Source organism: Prunus mume, linkage group LG5 (assembly GCF_029339155.1).
Source record: "Prunus mume cultivar Tortuosa linkage group LG5, ASM2933915v1, whole genome shotgun sequence".
NCBI classification, from domain to species: domain Eukaryota; kingdom Viridiplantae; phylum Streptophyta; class Magnoliopsida; order Rosales; family Rosaceae; genus Prunus; species Prunus mume.
In genome coordinates, this window is record NC_142702.1 from 7,966,868 (window position 1) to 7,986,360 (window position 19,493).

The following is a 19,493-nucleotide window of genomic DNA, read 5'->3' on the forward strand; positions in this document are numbered from 1 at the left end:
ACCCTGTGATTGTGATGAGTTTCGCATAATAATTTGCGGAATCCATAAATAATAGCTAAAAACTGCTTGACAGAACATAAAAATATCTACGAATTGACCAAAATGGTGGGATGTAACGCACGTTTGGTGAAAGCAGCAGTGACTTCAGGTTGAGAAAAAGTGTGGAAGAAAATCTCACTACAATAAAAGAGTCTTCCGTATCTAAACGCCAAAAAGGTTACCCACGTCTTAACCACGGTTAAAACGTCACCTAACCCTAGTTACATAGGCCACCTTCCAAAATGAAAAAGTTACTGTTGTTGCTTCATATCCTCCTCGTCCCTGCACCACCACCGTTCTTATCTTTTCTCTTCCATTTATAAAGGCTCGGAAAACCCACTAATAAACACACTCTCTCTCTGTCTATCTGTCTCTCTCTCTCTCTCTTCTGACCAGAAAAAGAAAAAAAAACCTCTCTCTCTCCGAGCAATCAGAGAGTGCTGGAGGAGCTTGATGGTACCTTCATTTTCTGCTTCTTTTATTTAAAAAAGTACTTGTTTCATTTCTTATTGTTCATGGCTGCTGAATTTTGTAAAAAAAAAATTTTTGCTCAATCTTTTGATGTTTCATGGTTTTTGATGGTTGATCTGCTTGCTGTTTTGTATCTGATATGCATCACTGTCTGGAGTTGTTTCTCTTATTCATTTGTAAAAATATGTAATAGTTTGTGCCTGCGTTTTGTTTGATATGCCTGTTGTTTCATGGTAAATATATATATATATATATGTTTTTTTATTTTTGCGTTTTGTTCTTTTTATTTCTTGTATAAGAATTTAGGTTTTATATGTTTGGATCTGGATGGACAGATAGGTTTAGCCTTTTGATCCCAAAGATGGCTACCCTGAATTTCCGGATTTATATTGAATTATGAAAAAGAATTAATAAGTGAATTATGTTGCTTACATAGGTGGAAAATTTGCTGTAAACCTGCGTTATAAGCTATATAGCCGTTTGTGTAAACCGAAATCAATAAATTAAATAAAACCTGAAACGTGGTCCTGTCAATACTTAATGATAACGTAATTGTGAAGAAAATGAATCTGGGTAACATGTAATTGTGAAGAAAATGAATCTGAGTGTTCGTAGATCTGGGGGTGCTTGGCTCTGTTCTTTCTGCTTTAGTGGTTCGCATTTGCAGGGTATTTACGTGTCACTTGAATTTGGTTTTTATAGCGATTATCTCATGTTTTTTGTATCACTCATGGACACTTTTCCCTTTTTGTTTTTCTCTTTTTTCTCGGTTTTTCGAGAACCTCATCTTTTTTTGCTTTTAGTGACTCAGAGCCATGTGTTAGGATTTTGTTTTGTTTCGTCTTGAATGTGAAAATAAGGAAACCCATTGTGATCTTTTGTTGATTTCATGCATTTAATTATGGTGCTTTTGTAAGTGGTTCTGCTTTGTTTAGCGTATTACCTTTTATGTTTCTAATTACTTGTTAGTTATGAAATTATGTACCTTACCTTGTATTTTCTTTCATTAGATGAAAGTTATTAATGCTAGTTCAATGTACCTGATCTATGATATACTAATTGTGGGTTTAACTAACTTATTTGTTATTTATTTCATTGGCAGAATATTGAATTTCATTTACTCTTCGCGGTCGAGTATCCTTTATTGGGAAACCTTTGCTTCTAAAGTTTTGAAGCTAATATCTGTGCGCAAGATTGTAAATCTTTTAAAGAGTGAGCGAAGTGTGGAGAATCCGTCGTAGACTGTGTTGATTACCCCTTCTTTTATATATATTTATATACCATAAATATATAATCAGGGTTGTTCTTCGTGCCGGTGCTAAATGGGGATCTTTGAGGAAATGGGTTTCTGTGGTGAGCTTGACTTTCTTTCGACCACCTCTGGGGAAGGCGACGGCGTCGACGCAGCTCCAGAGCATGAACCAGAGACAACAGTAGAGGAGGATTATAGTGATGAAGAAATGGATGTTGACGAGCTTGAGAAGAGGATGTGGAGAGATCGAATGCTATTGAAGAAGCTGAAAGAACAAAATAAGGGAAAGGAAAGAGTTGACAACGCAAGGCAGCGTCAATCACAGGAACAAGCTCGGAGGAAGAAGATGTCACGGGCACAAGACGGAATCCTGAAATATATGCTGAAAATGATGGAAGTTTGCAAAGCTCAGGGTTTCGTTTATGGGATTATCCCTGAAAAAGGAAAACCAGTGAGTGGTGCTTCTGACAATCTCCGAGCATGGTGGAAAGAAAAAGTAAGATTCGATCGTAATGGCCCAGCTGCAATTTCCAAGTATCAGGCAGATCATTCAATCCCTGGTAAGGATGAAGACTGGAGTGGAGTGGCATCAACTCCTCACACCTTGCAGGAGCTCCAAGACACCACTCTTGGTTCACTTTTGTCTGCTCTTATGCAGCACTGTGATCCACCCCAAAGACGTTTCCCATTGGAGAAGGGTGTTGCCCCACCTTGGTGGCCTACTGGTAATGAGGTATGGTGGCCTCAATTGAGTCTGCCCAAGGATCAGGGTCCTCCTCCATACAAGAAGCCTCATGATCTGAAGAAGGCGTGGAAGGTTGGCGTTCTCACGGCTGTGATAAAGCACATGTCACCAGATATTGCCAAGATCCGCAAGCTTGTTCGTCAGTCTAAATGTCTGCAGGACAAAATGACTGCTAAGGAGAGCGCCACTTGGCTAGCCATTATAAACCAGGAGGAAGCTTTGGCCCGGAGTTTGTATCCTGATAGATGTCCTCCTCTATTGACTGGTGGTAGTGGCTCTTTTGCAATCAGTGGAACCAGTGATTATGATGTTGAAGGGATTGATGATGAACAAAATGTTGAAATAGAGGATTGCAAACCTCATGTTAATCACTTCAACATTGGTACTGCTGGACAAAGAGATAGGCCGGTACCGCAGATTAAGGGAGAGCTCATTGAGATCAACTCGGATTTTGGTCAAAAGAGGAAGCAGCTGGCTGAAGAGCCACCAATTATGCTAAATCCGAACATTTACACCTGCGAATACCCCCAATGCCCGTATCATGATTATCGTCGGGCTTTTCTCGACATAACTGCAAGAAACAATCACCAGTTGAATTGTGCGTACCGGAGTAATTCTTTACAAGTGTTTGGAATGTCCAGCTTTCAACTTAACAATGAAAAACCTGCGGTCTTCTCTCTACCCCTTGGTCAACCAACACAAGCTGTTCAACAACCAGTGAGCCAGGCAGGTAGTTTTAATGCTTCAGGATTTGGACTGGCTGATGATGGACAAAAAATGATATCTGAGCTTATGTCATTTTATGATAGTAATATTCACCCGAACAAGAACTCCAATCCTGGAAACCTCAATGTTGTAGAAGGCCACAACCAGCAGCAGGCAGGATTTCGTTTTGCAATGAATGATAATTTCTTTGGTCAAGGGGTGGATATGGGACGAAACATGTCTGAACCGAACTCCATGCCCGTGGATATGGGATGCAACATGTCTGAAACAACCCCCATGCCTATGCATCGTCAAGCTTTCCCATCCGCAGAAGTTCAGTTTGATCAGTGCACAATATTTGATTCTCCATTTGGTGACAATCCCAATGATACTGTTGACCTAAGATTTGACTCCCCGCTTCACTTGGCACCAGCTGACTATAATGTTCTGGACCCACCAAAGCAAGATGCATCCTTTTGGTTCCCATAAAGTTGTGTTTTTCTTGTACTGACTGCTCCAATACATGTGTTGGAGGGAGGACGGTGAAAGCTATCTTCAAACAGTTGTGGACCGAGTAGGTGAAGCTTCCTTTTAAGTTTAGTTGCTCATTTTGTCTTTCAGACTTGTTTAGATGTTTATATTGACTGCTCCAATCTATGTTTGGGCAGTTTACACAGTTCTGGAAGCATTAGGTGAAGCTTCTTTTTATGTTTAGTTCATTTTATCTGTTGGACTTGTTAGATGTTTATAACCCTTAACAACTTGGGGGTTCTCTTGCTGCAACCTTCTCATCTGAGTGTAAGGTTATCTAGTTGCAGTATTGAGTAGGGCCAATAAAGGACCGGAAAACCCCAAATGTGAGTTTCAGTACTTTTGTTGAAATGTTAGAAACATTTTCCGGTTTCCGGTTTAAATGTTGGCATATAGGTTATGCAATGTATACAGAGACATCTATATATGTGGTGGTTTGATATATTTAGCTGCCCATTGCTTGTTTCTTTGGCTATGTTGCAGAGATTGGTTTCAACTGTTCTTGCTATCAACAATACTCATTCTGATTTATTCTATGAATCTTATGCCGTTGCTTTTGCACTTCCTTGCGATAAAGCTGAAATAGGAAAATTAGTATTAATCTTCTTGCTTAAGAGCGCTCAGGTTGCAACAAGGGGCTTGTAGCTCAAGTAGTTAAAGAGCATTTACTCTTGAACCCGAGTTCCTGCATTAAAAATAAATAAATAAAGTGCCCAAGGTACATAATGTGCTAGTTGAAGTGATATGCATGGTTTCTAATTTTTTTGCACTGAAATTGTTTGTCAAATCAGCCACAATGGTCTTCTATGTTAGGCAAGGGAATAAAAAGAAGACCTGGAAGAGACACAATGGTTGGAAGAATGGAGATTCCAAGACCAAATTGAAATTCTAAGAGCAGTTAGGCTTGGGTCAAAGTTAGGCAAGTTTTTCTCAAGTAATTTGTTATTCTTCAACATATAATAACAGGGAGATGGTAATAATAATTGGAAAAGTTTTTGACTCAGTCTCAAGAATTTCAACAATTCTTTTTAAGGTATGTTCAAGTCCTATACGCATAGAAAAGTGTTCGTACTCTAACTGTAGAAGAAAAACGTGCTTTAGCAATCAAATTCACCCTTCGTATCCCAAAACCAAAAACAAAACAAAAAACAAAGAGAAGAAAATTTATGTAGAATGATAAGGGCTTATTCTGAATGAATGCTTGAAATTTATCTTCTTCTTAAAAGGTACCACATATCTTCTTCTTATTGGGCCACTTCATGCGTAAGGAAATTGGACTCTGGATTGTCCTTTAGGTAAAACAATTGACAAGTTATAAAAAATAAAAAATAAAAAATAAAAAAGCTAAATACAATTGTCTCAAACGAGTAATTATAGTGTGGTACTGAAGTATGGTATTGATGGTATTACGATATCGTATAATAATTTTTTTTTAACGCAAATAAAGTTTTGTTAAATATGTAATTACTTCTATTTTTTGAGTCGTTTGGTTGAGGATTTTAGAGAATTTTGAAGACATTTAAGTAGTGATATTCGTTGTTTTCTTTTTATAGAAGCCAATATCATAACGCATAGATTAGCTTGTTGTACATTATTTGTGAATGATGTATCATCTTGGTACCAAGACCCACCTGCTATCATTTATGATGCTTTAGTGGGGGATATTTTATAAATTTTTATATCAATATATTGATTTTTTTTTCTAAAAGAAAAGTAATTATTTCTTAATATCCACTTAAAGTTGCAAAAAATTGTTATGTGAATTAAAATTAATGAAAGGGAATATTTTCTAAAAACATAAGTACAAATAAGATCCTCAAGCGATCTTACAACCATACAAGTTAAATTCAAATTTAAGTAACATTTTAGGAAGGAAGTTAAAAAACCAAATATGTTATAAAGATAGAGGGAAAATGTAGAGAGAAATAAGGGGAATGGAAAAACAAGAAGTTGTTCTCTATACTCGTTATCTTCATCTTTGATAATTACCTATTTATAATCTTACTAGAAAATTAACCCGCTAAATATAGGTTAAAAGCTACTAATTACTATACTAATAACATATGTTACAAAATAATAAAAGGTGGAGATAATGGATATAATGGTGGTTATCCACATTCCATGGATTTATAACACTCTCACTTGGATGTCCACCATACAATGACAATGTTGTCTCATTAAAAACATTGCTTGGAAAACCCTAACAAAGCCGAAAAGAAGGGAAAAAGAGTGCAAATTTTTTTGGATGATTGATATGGTGTTCGACAAGCTTATGTTGCCTCGTTAAAAGCTTGTTAGGAAAAACCTAGTGGGACAAAAACCTAGTCGAAGGGAAAAGGAGCACAATGCGCATATGTCATATATGTAGTAGAATTAGGATGCTCCCCCTGATTGATATCTCCTCCTGATTTTCATTAACTTTGGGAATATAAGCTTCGGAAAAGCTTTGGTAAAAATGGTTCGCCAGATTATCTTGTGAACGAATTTGTTTGACTCCAATCTCTAGGCTCTTTCTGAAACTATGTCACCCTTCATGAACCCTTCTTTTATTTGAGCAATACAAGCAACATTGTCTTCATACATGATTGTTTATCACACTATTCGACCTGATTTTCACTTTTTAAACGATTGAATTCTTTAGGAGCATCAACAACTAATCTAATAGTCAGAATATGTTACAGCAATATCACATTTGAATTCAAAATACTCATACTCTTAGTGTAAACGTTTAATTAAGAATATCCTGGTACTTAATATCCTTCAAGGGGTCGCTTCATGCATATATCTTAAATATTTCATGAGCCTTGAGGATTTCCATATACCATACAGTCTTAATAAATACGCATTTAACACATGCTATAAATTTCGCGTTAAAATAACAATTATACTTACAGAAAGGTGGATGCATCTACGATGGGGTGAGAGACTAAAACTATGTATACACTAGGAAACCTTATATCATATTAGTGATCTTATTTCACTTCATAGACATCAATACGTAAACTTCATACTTAACATTTGTAATTCAGTGTTTGAGCCATAGGTTTAATATTCAACACATCATATTTAGTAATAAATGAAATTGCCTATTTCCATTTTGGCCAATCACTTAACTTGTCAACATTCATGAAACGAGATTTAATATAATCATAGCCCTTGATGATTGTAGAAGCTACTAATAAACCAAATGTATCATCAATTTGTGATCCCACAATTCTCTTGGATATGCATAATTTATAAATATATCATTGCTTTGGGGTACCAATGCCTCTTAAGGGCCTTCTGTTGTCATTAATGGAACAAACATCGCTTTTAAGATGAATTATTTAGAATATGTGGATCATAACCTCCTATAGAGTGTTATTTTCGATAAGGCTTGAATTTTTCAAATAATCTCCACTTCATGTGAGTTAAATCTTTAGAACCTATAGATCTGTCATGCTTCAGGCATGCAACAGATTAGTTACTGATAGTCACTTATTGTAATTTTAATGGATTGTGATACGAGAATATCAATCCATGTTAGCATATATATAACTTATATATGCATTATCTTGATGAGACAAAAGTGGATTGATTTAGCATTATTCACGATATTCTTTAGGAATTGTCATATCTCCCCCCTAACAACGGGAAAGTTGTCTCATCAAAGGGACAATCCTTAAAACATATGGTAAAGTGCAGACATAACCAAAACCAACTTAGAGTTTTAATTTGCATTGATAATTCAGTGCATTCATTATGTTTGTGCAATCATAAACAACCAAAAACACATAACCGAGATGTACGGAGGGATTTTTGTTGGTTGGAAACATGCCTTAACTGAACTAATACTGTAATTATATAAAATGGCATGGGCTTCAACTACTTTAATGGTTGTGTAATATAACTCACAAAAGAAAGTAGGCAGTTTCTCCAATGGACGCCTCTGGCTGTCAATATTGGGAGTAATGAAAAAATATTACCATTAACTAACAATCCAACACAAAGATAAAGAAATACTATCTTGATTTAAAAGAACTCAAAACGAGAAATAAATTAAAATATATAATTGAAAACAAAAACAGCAAATGAGATCTACATAAAACATCCAAATTAAGTTAAAAATATGAAAAGAAAATAAGACATCAAATTAATTGGGGAGGACTCCACCACTAATTATGGAATCGTGTGATTTGCCATTAGTATCAACGAAGAAGGCTGAAACATCAAGGTGGGTTATATCCACTAGGTGTCAGCCCATAAGATCAGGTTCAAATCAATGTGTCTCAACAATTTTTTTTTTTCTTCTTTCTTTGCCCATTATCGAGGCTTGGTAAAGATCTACCAAATGTTTTGACGCGCGATAAACGTGTGCCCAATGCCCGTATGCAGCACACCTATGACAAGCTTCCCCAATTACCTTATCAGTTGTATTTTTGGGGCCCTTTGCCTTGTCTTGTTTGTTCCACTTCTAGTGATTATTGTTTATGAAGTAAACATTAATACATCTACCAAAACTTCTGGTTTTGGGATGTTTACAATTGGAATTGAGGAACTTCATGTCCTCAATTATTTAGAATCAAAGAACTTTAGATTCTAATTCTATCAAGGAACTTCAAGTCTTGATCTAGTTATATGATGAAGATTGATGAACTTCAGGCCCTGATCTCTTGTATAATACAAACTCATTATAAGAAATAATAATTAATTAAAATCATGCTTAAAGAAAGAAAGAAAGAAAGAAATAAAACCATGATAAGGTTAGAATTGTATGAAATTATGAAATAACGACAGTCACGTAACCTAAAAAATGCCATAAATATTAACGAAGAAAAAAGAAACATATCATCGTAGAATGATTAAGCACTAGAGCTGAATAAGATGAGAGATGAAAAATAAAGCAAACATGCAACCAAAACAAAAATTTCAAACATGGCATTCATGCCCAAGATTAAGAAACTTCTTATTTATTTATTTATTTTTAAAAAGAGCATGGTGAAGTTTGACGGTGAGTACAAAGAGAACTCTATACCATATAATGATTCTAACTCAGACAGAAAATAAAATTAAGATAAATAAATAATATCAAGAACAACAGCATGTTGATAACGTATTATAAAACTAGAGGGAAAATGTAGAGAAATAAGGGGAAAGGAAAAACGAGAATTTATTCTCTGAACTTGTTATCTTCATCTTTGATAAGTACATATTTATAGGCTTATAACCATAGAAAATTAACCCACTAAATAGAGGTTAAAGGCTACTAATTACTATATTAATAACATATGTTACAAAATAACAAAAGGTGGAGATAAGAGCATTTACAATGGGTTCACTACACCACCTTAGACAAATTTTAGGGAGGAATTGGAAAAATACAACTCTAACCATGCTCCATATCCACCTCATAAAATAGGGAGATCTCTATGATCTTCTAAGTCAAAGGAGAGAGAAATGACTCATAGTGGCTTCCTATAATTTAATGCTGCTTTGTTTTATGCATAGTTTAAACTTTTAATTAATGCTAACAATTTTTTTATTATATTTTTTATGGAGACGGACCAATCATATTAAATTAAAAAATAACTATAGTATTTATGACTCCCTAAACTATGGAGTATAATTGGAGTTCAAATTTTATAAAGAGTTCCTAAAATAACTTTTATGTGTTTTTAACTAAATTTTAATTAAAAAATAAAAGCATAATTATAGATGTGCTAATGGATATAATAGTGGTGAACCACATTCCATGTATTTGTAGAAACATGTCCCGTCATGGCGTTGGCGGCCATATGCTTCATGGAAGACATGTTTGACAGGTACCCGGTAAAAAGATCCCAATATCTTTACAATTACAATGCATATTTGACATCATTACAATCCAAACAAATTAAGCTCCCGGTTGTATTACTTGAGTTTCAAGGACCTTCCACAGGTTGAGAGAGAGAGAGAGAGAGAGAGACAGAGACAGACAGAGTACAGCACTATTTCCTTGCACACGCAAGAGAGATTAATCAAAACAAACAGTAGAAACCCTATTTCTGTGCACATGCGTGACAGTTGACTCTGTCTTTGTCTCTTCTTCCTCATCACCTACCCCTACAATATATTCCCTCACGTCCCTTTGATATCTTTTTCTCATATTTTATGCATTAAACAAGTTAAACAACTGTTCACAAGCTGATGTCAATCCATGTAATTCCAATGCCCGTTTCAACTTCTCCCCCTTTTCAATGAAACCACCTTGCCCTTTCACCAATATTATACACATTATTTTCTCTGCGACTGCTTCTCATCATCAGATTCAAAGATTCGATTTCTTTCTATTCTATCCCTCTTGGGTCTCTCTCCCTCTCTCTCTCGCTCTCTCTCTCTCTCTCCCCCCTTCTGCCAGTTCGATCTCTTCAGGGTTTTTTGTCATCGTCATGGGACAAGAAACAAGAAGACTGGCAGATGAGTATGAGATATCAGAGATTTTAGGCAGAGGAGGATTCTCTGTAGTGAGAAAAGGCATCAGCAGAAAATCAGGCAGCAGTGACAAAAACAATGTTGCAATCAAGACCCTCAAAAGGCCATTTGGACCATCAAACCCTCCGCCCGGCAGATCGGGTGCCGGTGATCATCAGAAAAGCTTTGCTGCTGCTTTCCAAGCCCGGAAGCAGGTGTCCATATCAAACGTCTTGCTCACAAATGAAATCTTGGTCATGAGGAGAATAGTTGAAAATGTCTCACCACACCCAAATGTCATTGACCTCTATGATGTGTATGAGGATGAAAATGGGGTCCACCTTGTGTTGGAGCTTTGCTCTGGGGGTGAACTGTTTGATAGGATTGTGAAGCAAGAAAGGTATTCTGAGGCTGGAGCTGCAGCTGTTGTAAGGCAGATTGCTCAAGGCTTAGCAGCTCTTCACAAGTCCAATATTGTTCACAGGGACTTGAAGCCAGAGAACTGCCTGTTCTTGAATAATACTGATGATTCTTCTTTGAAGATTATGGATTTTGGGCTCAGTTCTGTGGAGGAGTTTACTGATCCTGTTGTTGGGTTGTTTGGTTCCATAGATTATGTCTCACCTGAGGCTCTTTCTCAGGGACAAGTCACTTCTAAGAGTGATATGTGGGCTCTGGGTGTAATCTTGTATATCCTTCTCTCTGGGTATGTTCTGTTCCATATGTTGTCCTCTTTATTTTCTTGGGAACCAAACAGATGACTGTAACATTAGTAGTGGTTTTTTTTTTTTTTTTTGTTTGCCAAAGTCAGGAAGCGGGAAGGGGGGTTTTTTCACACACTCCGAGATATAATTGGGGTTTGATTATGAGATCACTAATCTGCAAATCAAGGCTTTTTTCACTGTGCTGAACTCTCGTTCGCTAATATTAGTAGTGTTTAAGGCATAGTTTAACTTTAATTGGATCCTACAGTTACTTTACTCTGCTCAACGTTTTTTAAGCAATCCCATTTAAGAACAGAGAAATTTCAAGTCAATCTCTAAATGTCATGAAATATTCAATTTCTACAAATTTCTAGAGCACTCTTAATGTATATATTCTTGTACAATGCCTTAGGTACCCACCTTTTATTGCTCAGTCGAATCGGCAAAAGCAACAGATGATAATGGCTGTAAGTCATTTCTATTCACATTATACTAGAACATAGAAATTAACATGATATATATATTTTTAAACAATTCTGTTAAAGTTACAAGAGAAAATACTTTTTCCTGCAGGGAGAATTCAGTTTCTATGAGAAAACTTGGAAGGGCATTTCTTTGTCAGCAAAGCAATTAATTTCGGATCTCCTCAAAGTTGACCCTGACAAGAGACCTAGTGCTCAAGAGGTAGGGTAGCAATTAATTTCCCTGTTTTTTTTTCTTCTGGGTTAAGTCATAAGATATCTGATCTGAGTTAAATAGCAACTTGGCATGGGTTGTAAACATAAGCTAAATGCACTAGAGTATTACAGTTCTTGGTAGCTCAAAATGAACTCATCTAGGATTGTAACTTAAACTAATTTAGTTCTTGTGTTAAACAGCTTCTGGACCATCCATGGGTTGTAGGTCTTTCAGCCAGAGAAGATCAAATGGATGCTGAGATAGTGTCACGACTGCAGAGTTTTAATGCTCGACGAAAACTCCGTGCTGCAGCAATAGCTAGTGTGTGGACCAGCTCAATTTTCTTAAGGACGAAGAAGCTAAAATCACTACTAGGTTCCCACGACCTTAAACCGGATGAAATCCAGAAACTGAGTTTACATTTCAAGAAAATGTGAGTAGCCAAAACAAATTCTTGCACCTTACTAAGTCTCTGAATATGGTGATAAAATGCAGGCCAGGCATAGACAATTGTAGCACATCAGCTACATAACAAGTTCAGTTTAATGATTAACTAATCATGCTTATGAAGATAACAAATGGGCCTTCTCTTTAAGTGGATCACTTAACCAATCCTAAGTTCTCTGGTGAGCCAGTGCATATATATTCTGATAAAGAATACCAATTTGGCAAAGTGCAGATGTGTAAAAGGTGACAATGCTACTCTATCTGAATTTGAGGAGGTGCTGAAAGCAATGAACATGTCGTCATTAATCCCTCTGGCACCCCGGATCTTTGACCTATTCGACAACAACCGTGATGGAACAGTTGACATGCGAGAGATCCTCTGTGGGTTCTCTAGTCTCAAGAATTCACAAGGAGATGATGCACTCCGCCTGTGCTTCCAGGTGCGTTTTCATCTAGTACAAGTACATGAACAAAAACTCACTCTAACCGAACTAATTTTGACTCATAATGAAGCTTCCTGAGGAAATTAAACCTTCCTGGCCAAATTAAAGAACCTAGGGAGTGTTTCGGTAAAATCTTACTACTAGATTCATCGTTATAAAGTTTTTGTAATCCAAATTTCCTTCTCTCTTGCTCTGCCTTCTTCACTATTATTATTCATGAACCCTATGCTAATTGTCTCACTCTTTTGATTTTGCAAGCAGATGTACGATACGGATCGGTCTGGATGCATCAGTAAAGAAGAAGTGGCATCTATGCTCAGGGTAATGCCTCTCAATTCATCTCACTTGGTATAGCTTGCTTGCTTGATTAGTTTCAAATAAGATCATGACCAAATAAAATTACATTGAGCAGGCTTTACCAGATGACTGCCTTCCAGCTGATATCACTGAACCTGGGAAATTGGATGAAATATTTGATCGCATGGATGCAAACAGTGATGGACAAGTTACCTTTGATGAGTTCAAGGCTGCCATGCAGAGAGACAGCTCTCTCCAAGATGTAGTCCTCTCCTCTCTTCGACCATTATAGCTTCTCCCATCATCCACAACGGCGATCAACTTTTTCACTAAATTCTGGAAGTTAATTTCCTTCTTTCTTTGGACATATATGCTATAGGCAATAGAAGACCAATGACCAAAGTGCTGAAAATAAATGCTAACTTCTGCCATGGAAATTAGGAGCTTTGTCACTTTTACTTCCAGACTAAACAAAATCGAAATCCAAGGTAGTACTTTTCTTTCAGTAGCAGCAATGAGAAAACCAAATCCCCAGTACTTTTTTATTTATTTTTTTTTAATTTTAATGTCTGAGAAGTTTTTTATATTTACAAAAAAGGATGATTTTATTTAAAACAAAAAAGATAACCAATCCACCACATGCAGCCAAGGCACAAATTTTAAATCTTCTGTTAGCATTATTTGCCAGCCATTCAAGATATATGTCTTAATGTTACCACCAAAGAATATAGAGCTGTTATTGGCACTCTAAAATAGTCATCACTCGCTCCACCCTAATGAAAAAGTAAGGGAGAGAAGAGCGAAAGACGACTATTTTGGAGTGCCAATAACAATATCTATGATCCACGACTATTTTGGACCTTACACTATATCTGAACTATTTATGATTTACCTGTAAAAATCTAACCTGTGTTTTCCATACAAAGAAAGAACAAAAGTGGCATCTGCATACCAAGCAAAGATACCATTGAAGAGAACCTTGGCAAGACGCACAAAAGAAATTTTTTGAAATCAAGGTTTTGCTCTCTTCCTGCGGCCTGACCTTTATGACAGTAATAACTAAAAAGCTATCATTGATTCATCAAGTTCTTGTCCCAAGTTAATAAAAACAGATTTTGGAAATTCCCTTTTCCCTCTTTTCTTTTCCTGGAAACTTAAAAATTATGTTTCAGTCACCAAGATCGAGTTGCCGAGTACAGATTCGTAATCCGTACACTATAAGATTTATTAACGTATTAAGTATACATACTGTAAGTTATAGCACAAAATGAAGACAGAATGTCTTTAATTGTGATCCTAAATATTCAAAAAATTTGATTTGATACAAGATATACAGAAAAAGGATAATAATAGTTCCTGCTAAAGAGCAACTCCATTCATGCTCACGACCTAGTCACCTAGCTAAACCATATTCAAGACGTTGATATATGATCATTTTGGGGATGGTTCATCTCTAGACTATACTGATTGACACAACTCACTACCCACCCCTGTAAACATTTTTTACTTTATTTATTTTTATAATTTTATGTTCAAGGCAGGGTTCTCCGTTTCGTAGCACACTGCTGCATCAGTCAAATGATTCAATGAAACTCAACAGTTCTGTTAATTCATATTAACATCCGTTATATCCAGCAATTCATACTAGAATATAAGGAAAGAAACTAATGCCACCAACTAGCAGAGTAATCTGTACAGTCATTACAACCATTGTGATATTCTATACTACATGTCATCATTTGTGTCCACACCTCTCCCATCATCACTACCCCTATCATCTGTACTGTCATTACAGTCATCCATATTCTCTACTCTATGATTCAAAAATTTCCACTCACCAGGGACTGTCACGTCCATCCAGCTTAGGCCATCGCTGCCAATAGCTCCCAGATCTTCCACCCAATCTCCCATGTTGGCATCGATAGCTTCTAAGCATATAGGATCGAGTGTACCTCTTGTATAAATGGCTTTACTTGCTTCAGAACGCCTGCTTCCAATAAACAAAAAACGAGAAAGAACAAATAAATAAAAAGGAAAAGAGTTGAGGCCGATGAAGAATGGGAACAGTTAAAGGCTCACAAACGTTACCAATTAGCCAGTGGAATTTCAAAATTCCTCCTTATTATCCAAAGAAAAATAATAATTTATTTTGCTAACACATATAAATTTGTAAACGTGTAATACTAAGTTTAAGGAATATTTCACAAAATTGTTGAACTGGGTCAGCCAAATTGACTTAATCTGGGTTAATGGGAACTAGGGAAGAATTTGAATGCATTAATTAGTACATAATATGTATAAAATGCACTTGTTTTTTGTTCATTAAAAGAAAAAAGATGCTACTTAGCTACAGTCAAGACACTAAACAATTCCTCTGTAAAAGAAAAAAAAACACATGACTAGGGCGACTAGATTACACTATGCAAAACAGTTCACAAAAGAGTAGGCATTCTGATTCCTGAACTAACAAGTCAACAGCTTCTAGAAATTATATTTAATATTTATTCAACGAGGACGTAAGAAAACTCTGTTATGATTCGCAAACAAGAACACAAGTGTTTTGTGTCAATACCATCAACTTCCAAAAGTCCAGACAGAAGAAAAGTCAATAAATACATATTTGCTTTAATTTAAAAATCCATCTAGCTATATTAGGATAATAATCATGAAACTAGCATCTAGCTATATAATTAATTATGAAACTAATAATCATGTGTAAAATTCTTTACAAAAATGCACAACACCTTTCAAATTCTGCACTCCTTAGTCTTAAATTTGTACCGTTGGTGTCCAACATAGCAAAGTTTTATAGAATAACAGCCTTACAAGTCATATATTGTCAGCAACATAAAGTAACATGCTACTTTTCATATACTGCTGCATAGCACTGAACAATGCCTTAACATAGTCTTATCATGGATTGGGAAGGAACCAAAACTCACACAGCCATCAAGGGCTCAATGGACAGATGCACTTTTTTCACCAAATGGAGGAAACTCTTTTTTTTTTTTCTTTTAATAACAGAATGTGTTCCTTGACCAAAATACATATGGAAACTTTGAGAGAGAGCACAGGGAAAGCTTCTTGGGCATTGGCTTGCCAATTAAAAATGAGGGACAATGCAGGAATGGGCATCCCCTCTTCCATGACCTTTTATGAAAGTGACTACATCAATGACCGAGACCGAGAGGCCCACAACTCTCATTTTCCTTAAATGCATTCATTATAGTCTCCGTCTGGAAGTGCCTCACTCTCACATTTATCTATCAAGTCTCTGATATGTTCAATCTAGAATCCTATACAGTACCACCTTCTCTTAGGAACAACTACTTCCTTCAAGCTCATAACAACGAGTCCCACAGTCCCACTCAACACCTAGCAAAGATTCTAAGACCCAAAATAATTATCTTAAGCTAGATTACCCTTAGGAACATATGGCTTTGATAGAGGAAACTAAAGCAAATTCGAGTTTATCCCAACAAAACATATACATTTCCATTCAATTAATTTTGGAATTCTTGTACTCACAAAATAGCATGTCTCCCCCAAAGTCATATTTTCATGCTTAAATATGAAATTATATCCTTATCCAATGAAACAGAAGACTAGCTAGTCCCAGGATACATTTTGACTGCATTCATTATCCTTCCTCAAGAGCTTCAGAGTGCATCACAAGGACTTTTAATTGAAAAGAAAAGCAGATAACTGACACAATAACTCTGGCAGTTATTCTAGGATAAATTAACATAGGTCCATTTTCATTGGAATTTATCCCTGAACTACAGGAGTATACAGCGAGGACCTACGTGCCACTAAGATTTACTCTATCTTGTGCAACCTTGGCATAAAAAATACATAAACATATTTAAAGAAATGCTAGTAGAGATAAGAGAGTAACTCCCGGCTATGACATATCTTATGAATATCAAAAGAAGTTACTGAGGATGGAAAAACTTACCTATGTTGAAGGTGCAAGTTATAATGAACAAATGCAAGGTGGTTGAACCTTTGCTGCTCCAATCGGTTCTTTTTCTTTGAGCACATACGTTCAAACATGGTCCTACTCCGCTTATATCGAATAATGCTGCAAGTTTGACTTAGTATCCTGACAGCTAATCGTTGGAGATCGGGATAATCTGCTGCATACAGTGACCACCAAGTAGCTGCAGAACAACACAAATAGTTTAATGCTTACACTGTACCCAAAAAGAATCTGGAAACTTGGAAACAATGAAAATCATTTTGACCTGGGGCCAATGATTCTCGACAACGTAATGCGACAGGTCGACCAAAATCCCCTACAGCTTCCTCGTAGAAATTTATATTGCTCGTAATCACAACTTGAGCTGTTAAGTTAGGCTCTAAGGTTTCAATACAGTCCAGCAATCCCTTCTGGATGACTTTGTTAGTAGAAAAGCTAGGGTTATAAAATATAGATGGGTTGAGATAGTATGCAGCTGCATGAAGGGGACTATGAAGCTCCTCTTGCCAAATGTGATCAATAATCTCCAGATATGGCACGTAGTCAGATTCCTTATTGTCAAATGACACAATTATACTTTTCTTTGCTTTTTCCATTGCATCATACAAATAGCCAACAGATGGCTTCTCCTCGCAGTCCATAAGCTGAAAAACAGAAAGTAGGGGCTTAGTCACCTTCAGAATTTGATCACACAGTGACCAGAAAAGTTGGTCCGCAATAATCTCTGCCAGCTCAAGTCCAGCCTTTTGCTTGGAGAAGGTTGAATGCATCCAAGCAGCACTGGCAAATATCTTTTTGAGCCGGTGCTTCAAAGCTACCATATTCTGTAGTGTCAGGAAGGTGGAAGCAAATCTTGTGCTTGCAAGCTGGACTATGTCTCTTCCACCTGTTTTCCTCCTCACTAGATTAAGCATCCAAGCACTGTTGTATATAAATTGGGTAATCTTTTTTGCCTTTGCCAAGACCTCTTCAACTTCATTCATTTTTCCAATTTCCTCAAGCATTAATTCAATACCATATCCACCACACGTACTACAGAAAAAGGTTTTATATTTCTCCATTAGAAGTTTTCTTGCAGCTTTACAACTGGCTGAAGCATCTGTGACAAAATTAACAATCCTCTTATGCCCAACTTCTTGAACAACGCAGTCAAATAAATTAAGAAGTGCATCTGGACATTCTGAAATGTCTGATGCATCTGCAGATTTGAGGAACAGAGTGCCTTTAGGACAGTATACAAAGAAGTTTATAACTGAATTACCAGTTTTATCCACCCACCTATCAACCATGACAGAACACCCAGTCACATCCCAAGATTTTCTGAGTTCCTCTTCATATTCTTCTGCATCCTGAACGCTTTTGTTCAACAGTTTTCCCCTCAAAGCATGATAAGAAGGCATCTTATAGCCAGGTCCTGCAGCAGCAATGGCATCAGCCATCTGTTGATAAAAATGCGAATTCGCAGCAGTGAATGGTATACCGGATTCATACATAAATCTTGCAACAGCCAAATCAGCTTGGGCTATGATCTCTTGAGAAGCAAAACTCTGATGTAAAGGTTGAGCAACAATAGTTGTTGCAGCAGGGAAAGAATGTTTTTTGTGCTTCTTCATTTGATTTGAAATGCATTCCATAGCCTCTTTTTCCCTTCTCCTTCGCTTGCCTCGTGTGCAAACGGTCTTTTGAGTTCTCATTCCATCTTCATTTTCTCCTTCTTCCCTATACTGCAAGTAGGGTGCGGAATCCTTGCTATTACTTAATCCTTTCTGTTTTTTAAGCTTCTCCAGTACTTTAAAACCAAGATGTTGTTGAATCTGCACTTTAACTTCTTCAGGTACTTCCTCACACGGAGCTACATTCCCCCTTTCCCCAGCCAAATGCTGTTTTAGTCTGGAAATTCCGCCCCCAAGCATTACTTTATGGCAGTATTTGCACTTAATCTTCTGGCGACCTCCATTCACCATAATACCATGAGCCCAGCCAGGATCGGATGCACGGGGAGGCACTGAAACCTGATGATTAGCACATGGTAGAAAAAAATGTAAAAATTAGAACATAAAGACACATGTATACAATTAAAGAAGAATTGATTGTTGTCCTTAGCCATACTACGAGATAATAAGATGAAAATCCTAGGTCTCTAAGCTCTGATATTAAATGGGAATGCAAAACATAGCTCACTTGAGTATCCTTGTACTGCATATCTGGGGAAGTGTCAGAAAGCTCCTGAGCAGAGTTTTCAAAGGCATGCCTTCGCGCGCGTCGGCGAGCGCGTCGGAGAGAGGCGGCAGGAAGTCGCCCGAGGCGGTCGGCTGTTTCGCGAGTTGCAGGTTTAGAGCGGGGAAGGCGTGAGGAGACGTAGCAAGGCGTGGCCAGGAGGCGCGCCAGATCTGGACACTTCTGAACCGGAAAAAATTTTGCGAGTCTGCAAATTGGCTGCGACTCTGCGAGGAAGACGACTCGCGTGGTTTTTTTTTTTTTTTTTTTTTTTTTGGGTTTATTGTAATGAAACGACGTCATTTCGATTTTAGTGTTTTAAAAAAAAACTTTAAATGAAACGACGTCGTTTCACTTGGAGTGTTTTAGAAAGTAAAAAAAATGCAAGTTTCTGTGTTTTTTTTACTTACCTTTATTGTAATAAACTTAAGGCAAGAAGAATTAATAACTTTCTTGCCTTTTCCAACTCCATAGGGCTGTAGCTTTATTCTATTTACCTTTTTTTTTTTCTTTTCTAAATTAATATATTAACACATGGACTTATATATATATA

General features: G+C 36.7%; 2 protein-coding genes and 1 pseudogene across 3 annotated transcripts; 2 read left to right on the forward strand and 1 right to left on the reverse strand.

Moving 5' to 3' along the window:
* Nucleotides 1–308: 308 nt before the first annotated feature.
* LOC103331049 (ETHYLENE INSENSITIVE 3-like 1 protein pseudogene) lies at nucleotides 309–4,210 on the forward strand (annotated as a pseudogene). Its single transcript, XR_016127327.1, has 2 exons — nucleotides 309–495; nucleotides 1,613–4,210. The product of XR_016127327.1 is annotated as an ETHYLENE INSENSITIVE 3-like 1 protein pseudogene (transcript).
* Nucleotides 4,211–9,864: 5,654 nt separating this feature from the next.
* On the forward strand, nucleotides 9,865–13,246 carry LOC103331050 (calcium/calmodulin-dependent serine/threonine-protein kinase-like). The gene is made up of 7 exons (XM_008233660.3): nucleotides 9,865–10,878; nucleotides 11,289–11,343; nucleotides 11,450–11,560; nucleotides 11,755–11,987; nucleotides 12,234–12,441; nucleotides 12,706–12,765; nucleotides 12,857–13,246. The coding sequence occupies exons 1-7, from the start codon at nucleotides 9,959–9,961 to the stop codon at nucleotides 13,031–13,033; spliced, it is 1,764 nt and encodes a 587-aa protein (XP_008231882.3). The 5' UTR covers nucleotides 9,865–9,958; the 3' UTR covers nucleotides 13,034–13,246.
* A 1,077-nt stretch (nucleotides 13,247–14,323) lies between these two features.
* LOC103331051 (uncharacterized) lies at nucleotides 14,324–19,191 on the reverse strand. The gene is made up of 4 exons (XM_008233661.2): nucleotides 18,905–19,191; nucleotides 16,989–18,735; nucleotides 16,700–16,904; nucleotides 14,324–14,728 (listed from the first exon to the last, which is right to left on the reverse strand). Exons 1-4 carry the CDS (start codon nucleotides 18,923–18,925, stop codon nucleotides 14,467–14,469), a joined length of 2,235 nt encoding a protein of 744 aa, XP_008231883.1. The 5' UTR covers nucleotides 18,926–19,191; the 3' UTR covers nucleotides 14,324–14,466.
* Between the last annotated feature and the right edge of the window lie 302 nt (nucleotides 19,192–19,493).

Excerpts from the sequence above, each read along its gene's own strand:
- LOC103331050 (XM_008233660.3), top strand. The coding sequence starts at position 9,959 with ATGAAACCACCTTGCCCTTTCACCAATATTATACACATTATTTTCTCT. Across the intron at positions 10,879-11,288 it reads TTGTATATCCTTCTCTCTGG|GTACCCACCTTTTATTGCTC; the intron begins GTATGTTCTGTT and ends ACAATGCCTTAG. Across the intron at positions 11,561-11,754 it reads AGAGACCTAGTGCTCAAGAG|CTTCTGGACCATCCATGGGT; the intron begins GTAGGGTAGCAA and ends TGTGTTAAACAG.
- LOC103331051 (XM_008233661.2), bottom strand. The coding sequence starts at position 18,925 with ATGCAGTACAAGGATACTCAA. Across the intron at positions 16,905-16,988 it reads TCGAGAATCATTGGCCCCAG|CTACTTGGTGGTCACTGTAT; the intron begins GTCAAAATGATT and ends GTTGTTCTGCAG. Across the intron at positions 14,729-16,699 it reads AACTTGCACCTTCAACATAG|GCGTTCTGAAGCAAGTAAAG; the intron begins GTAAGTTTTTCC and ends TATTGGAAGCAG.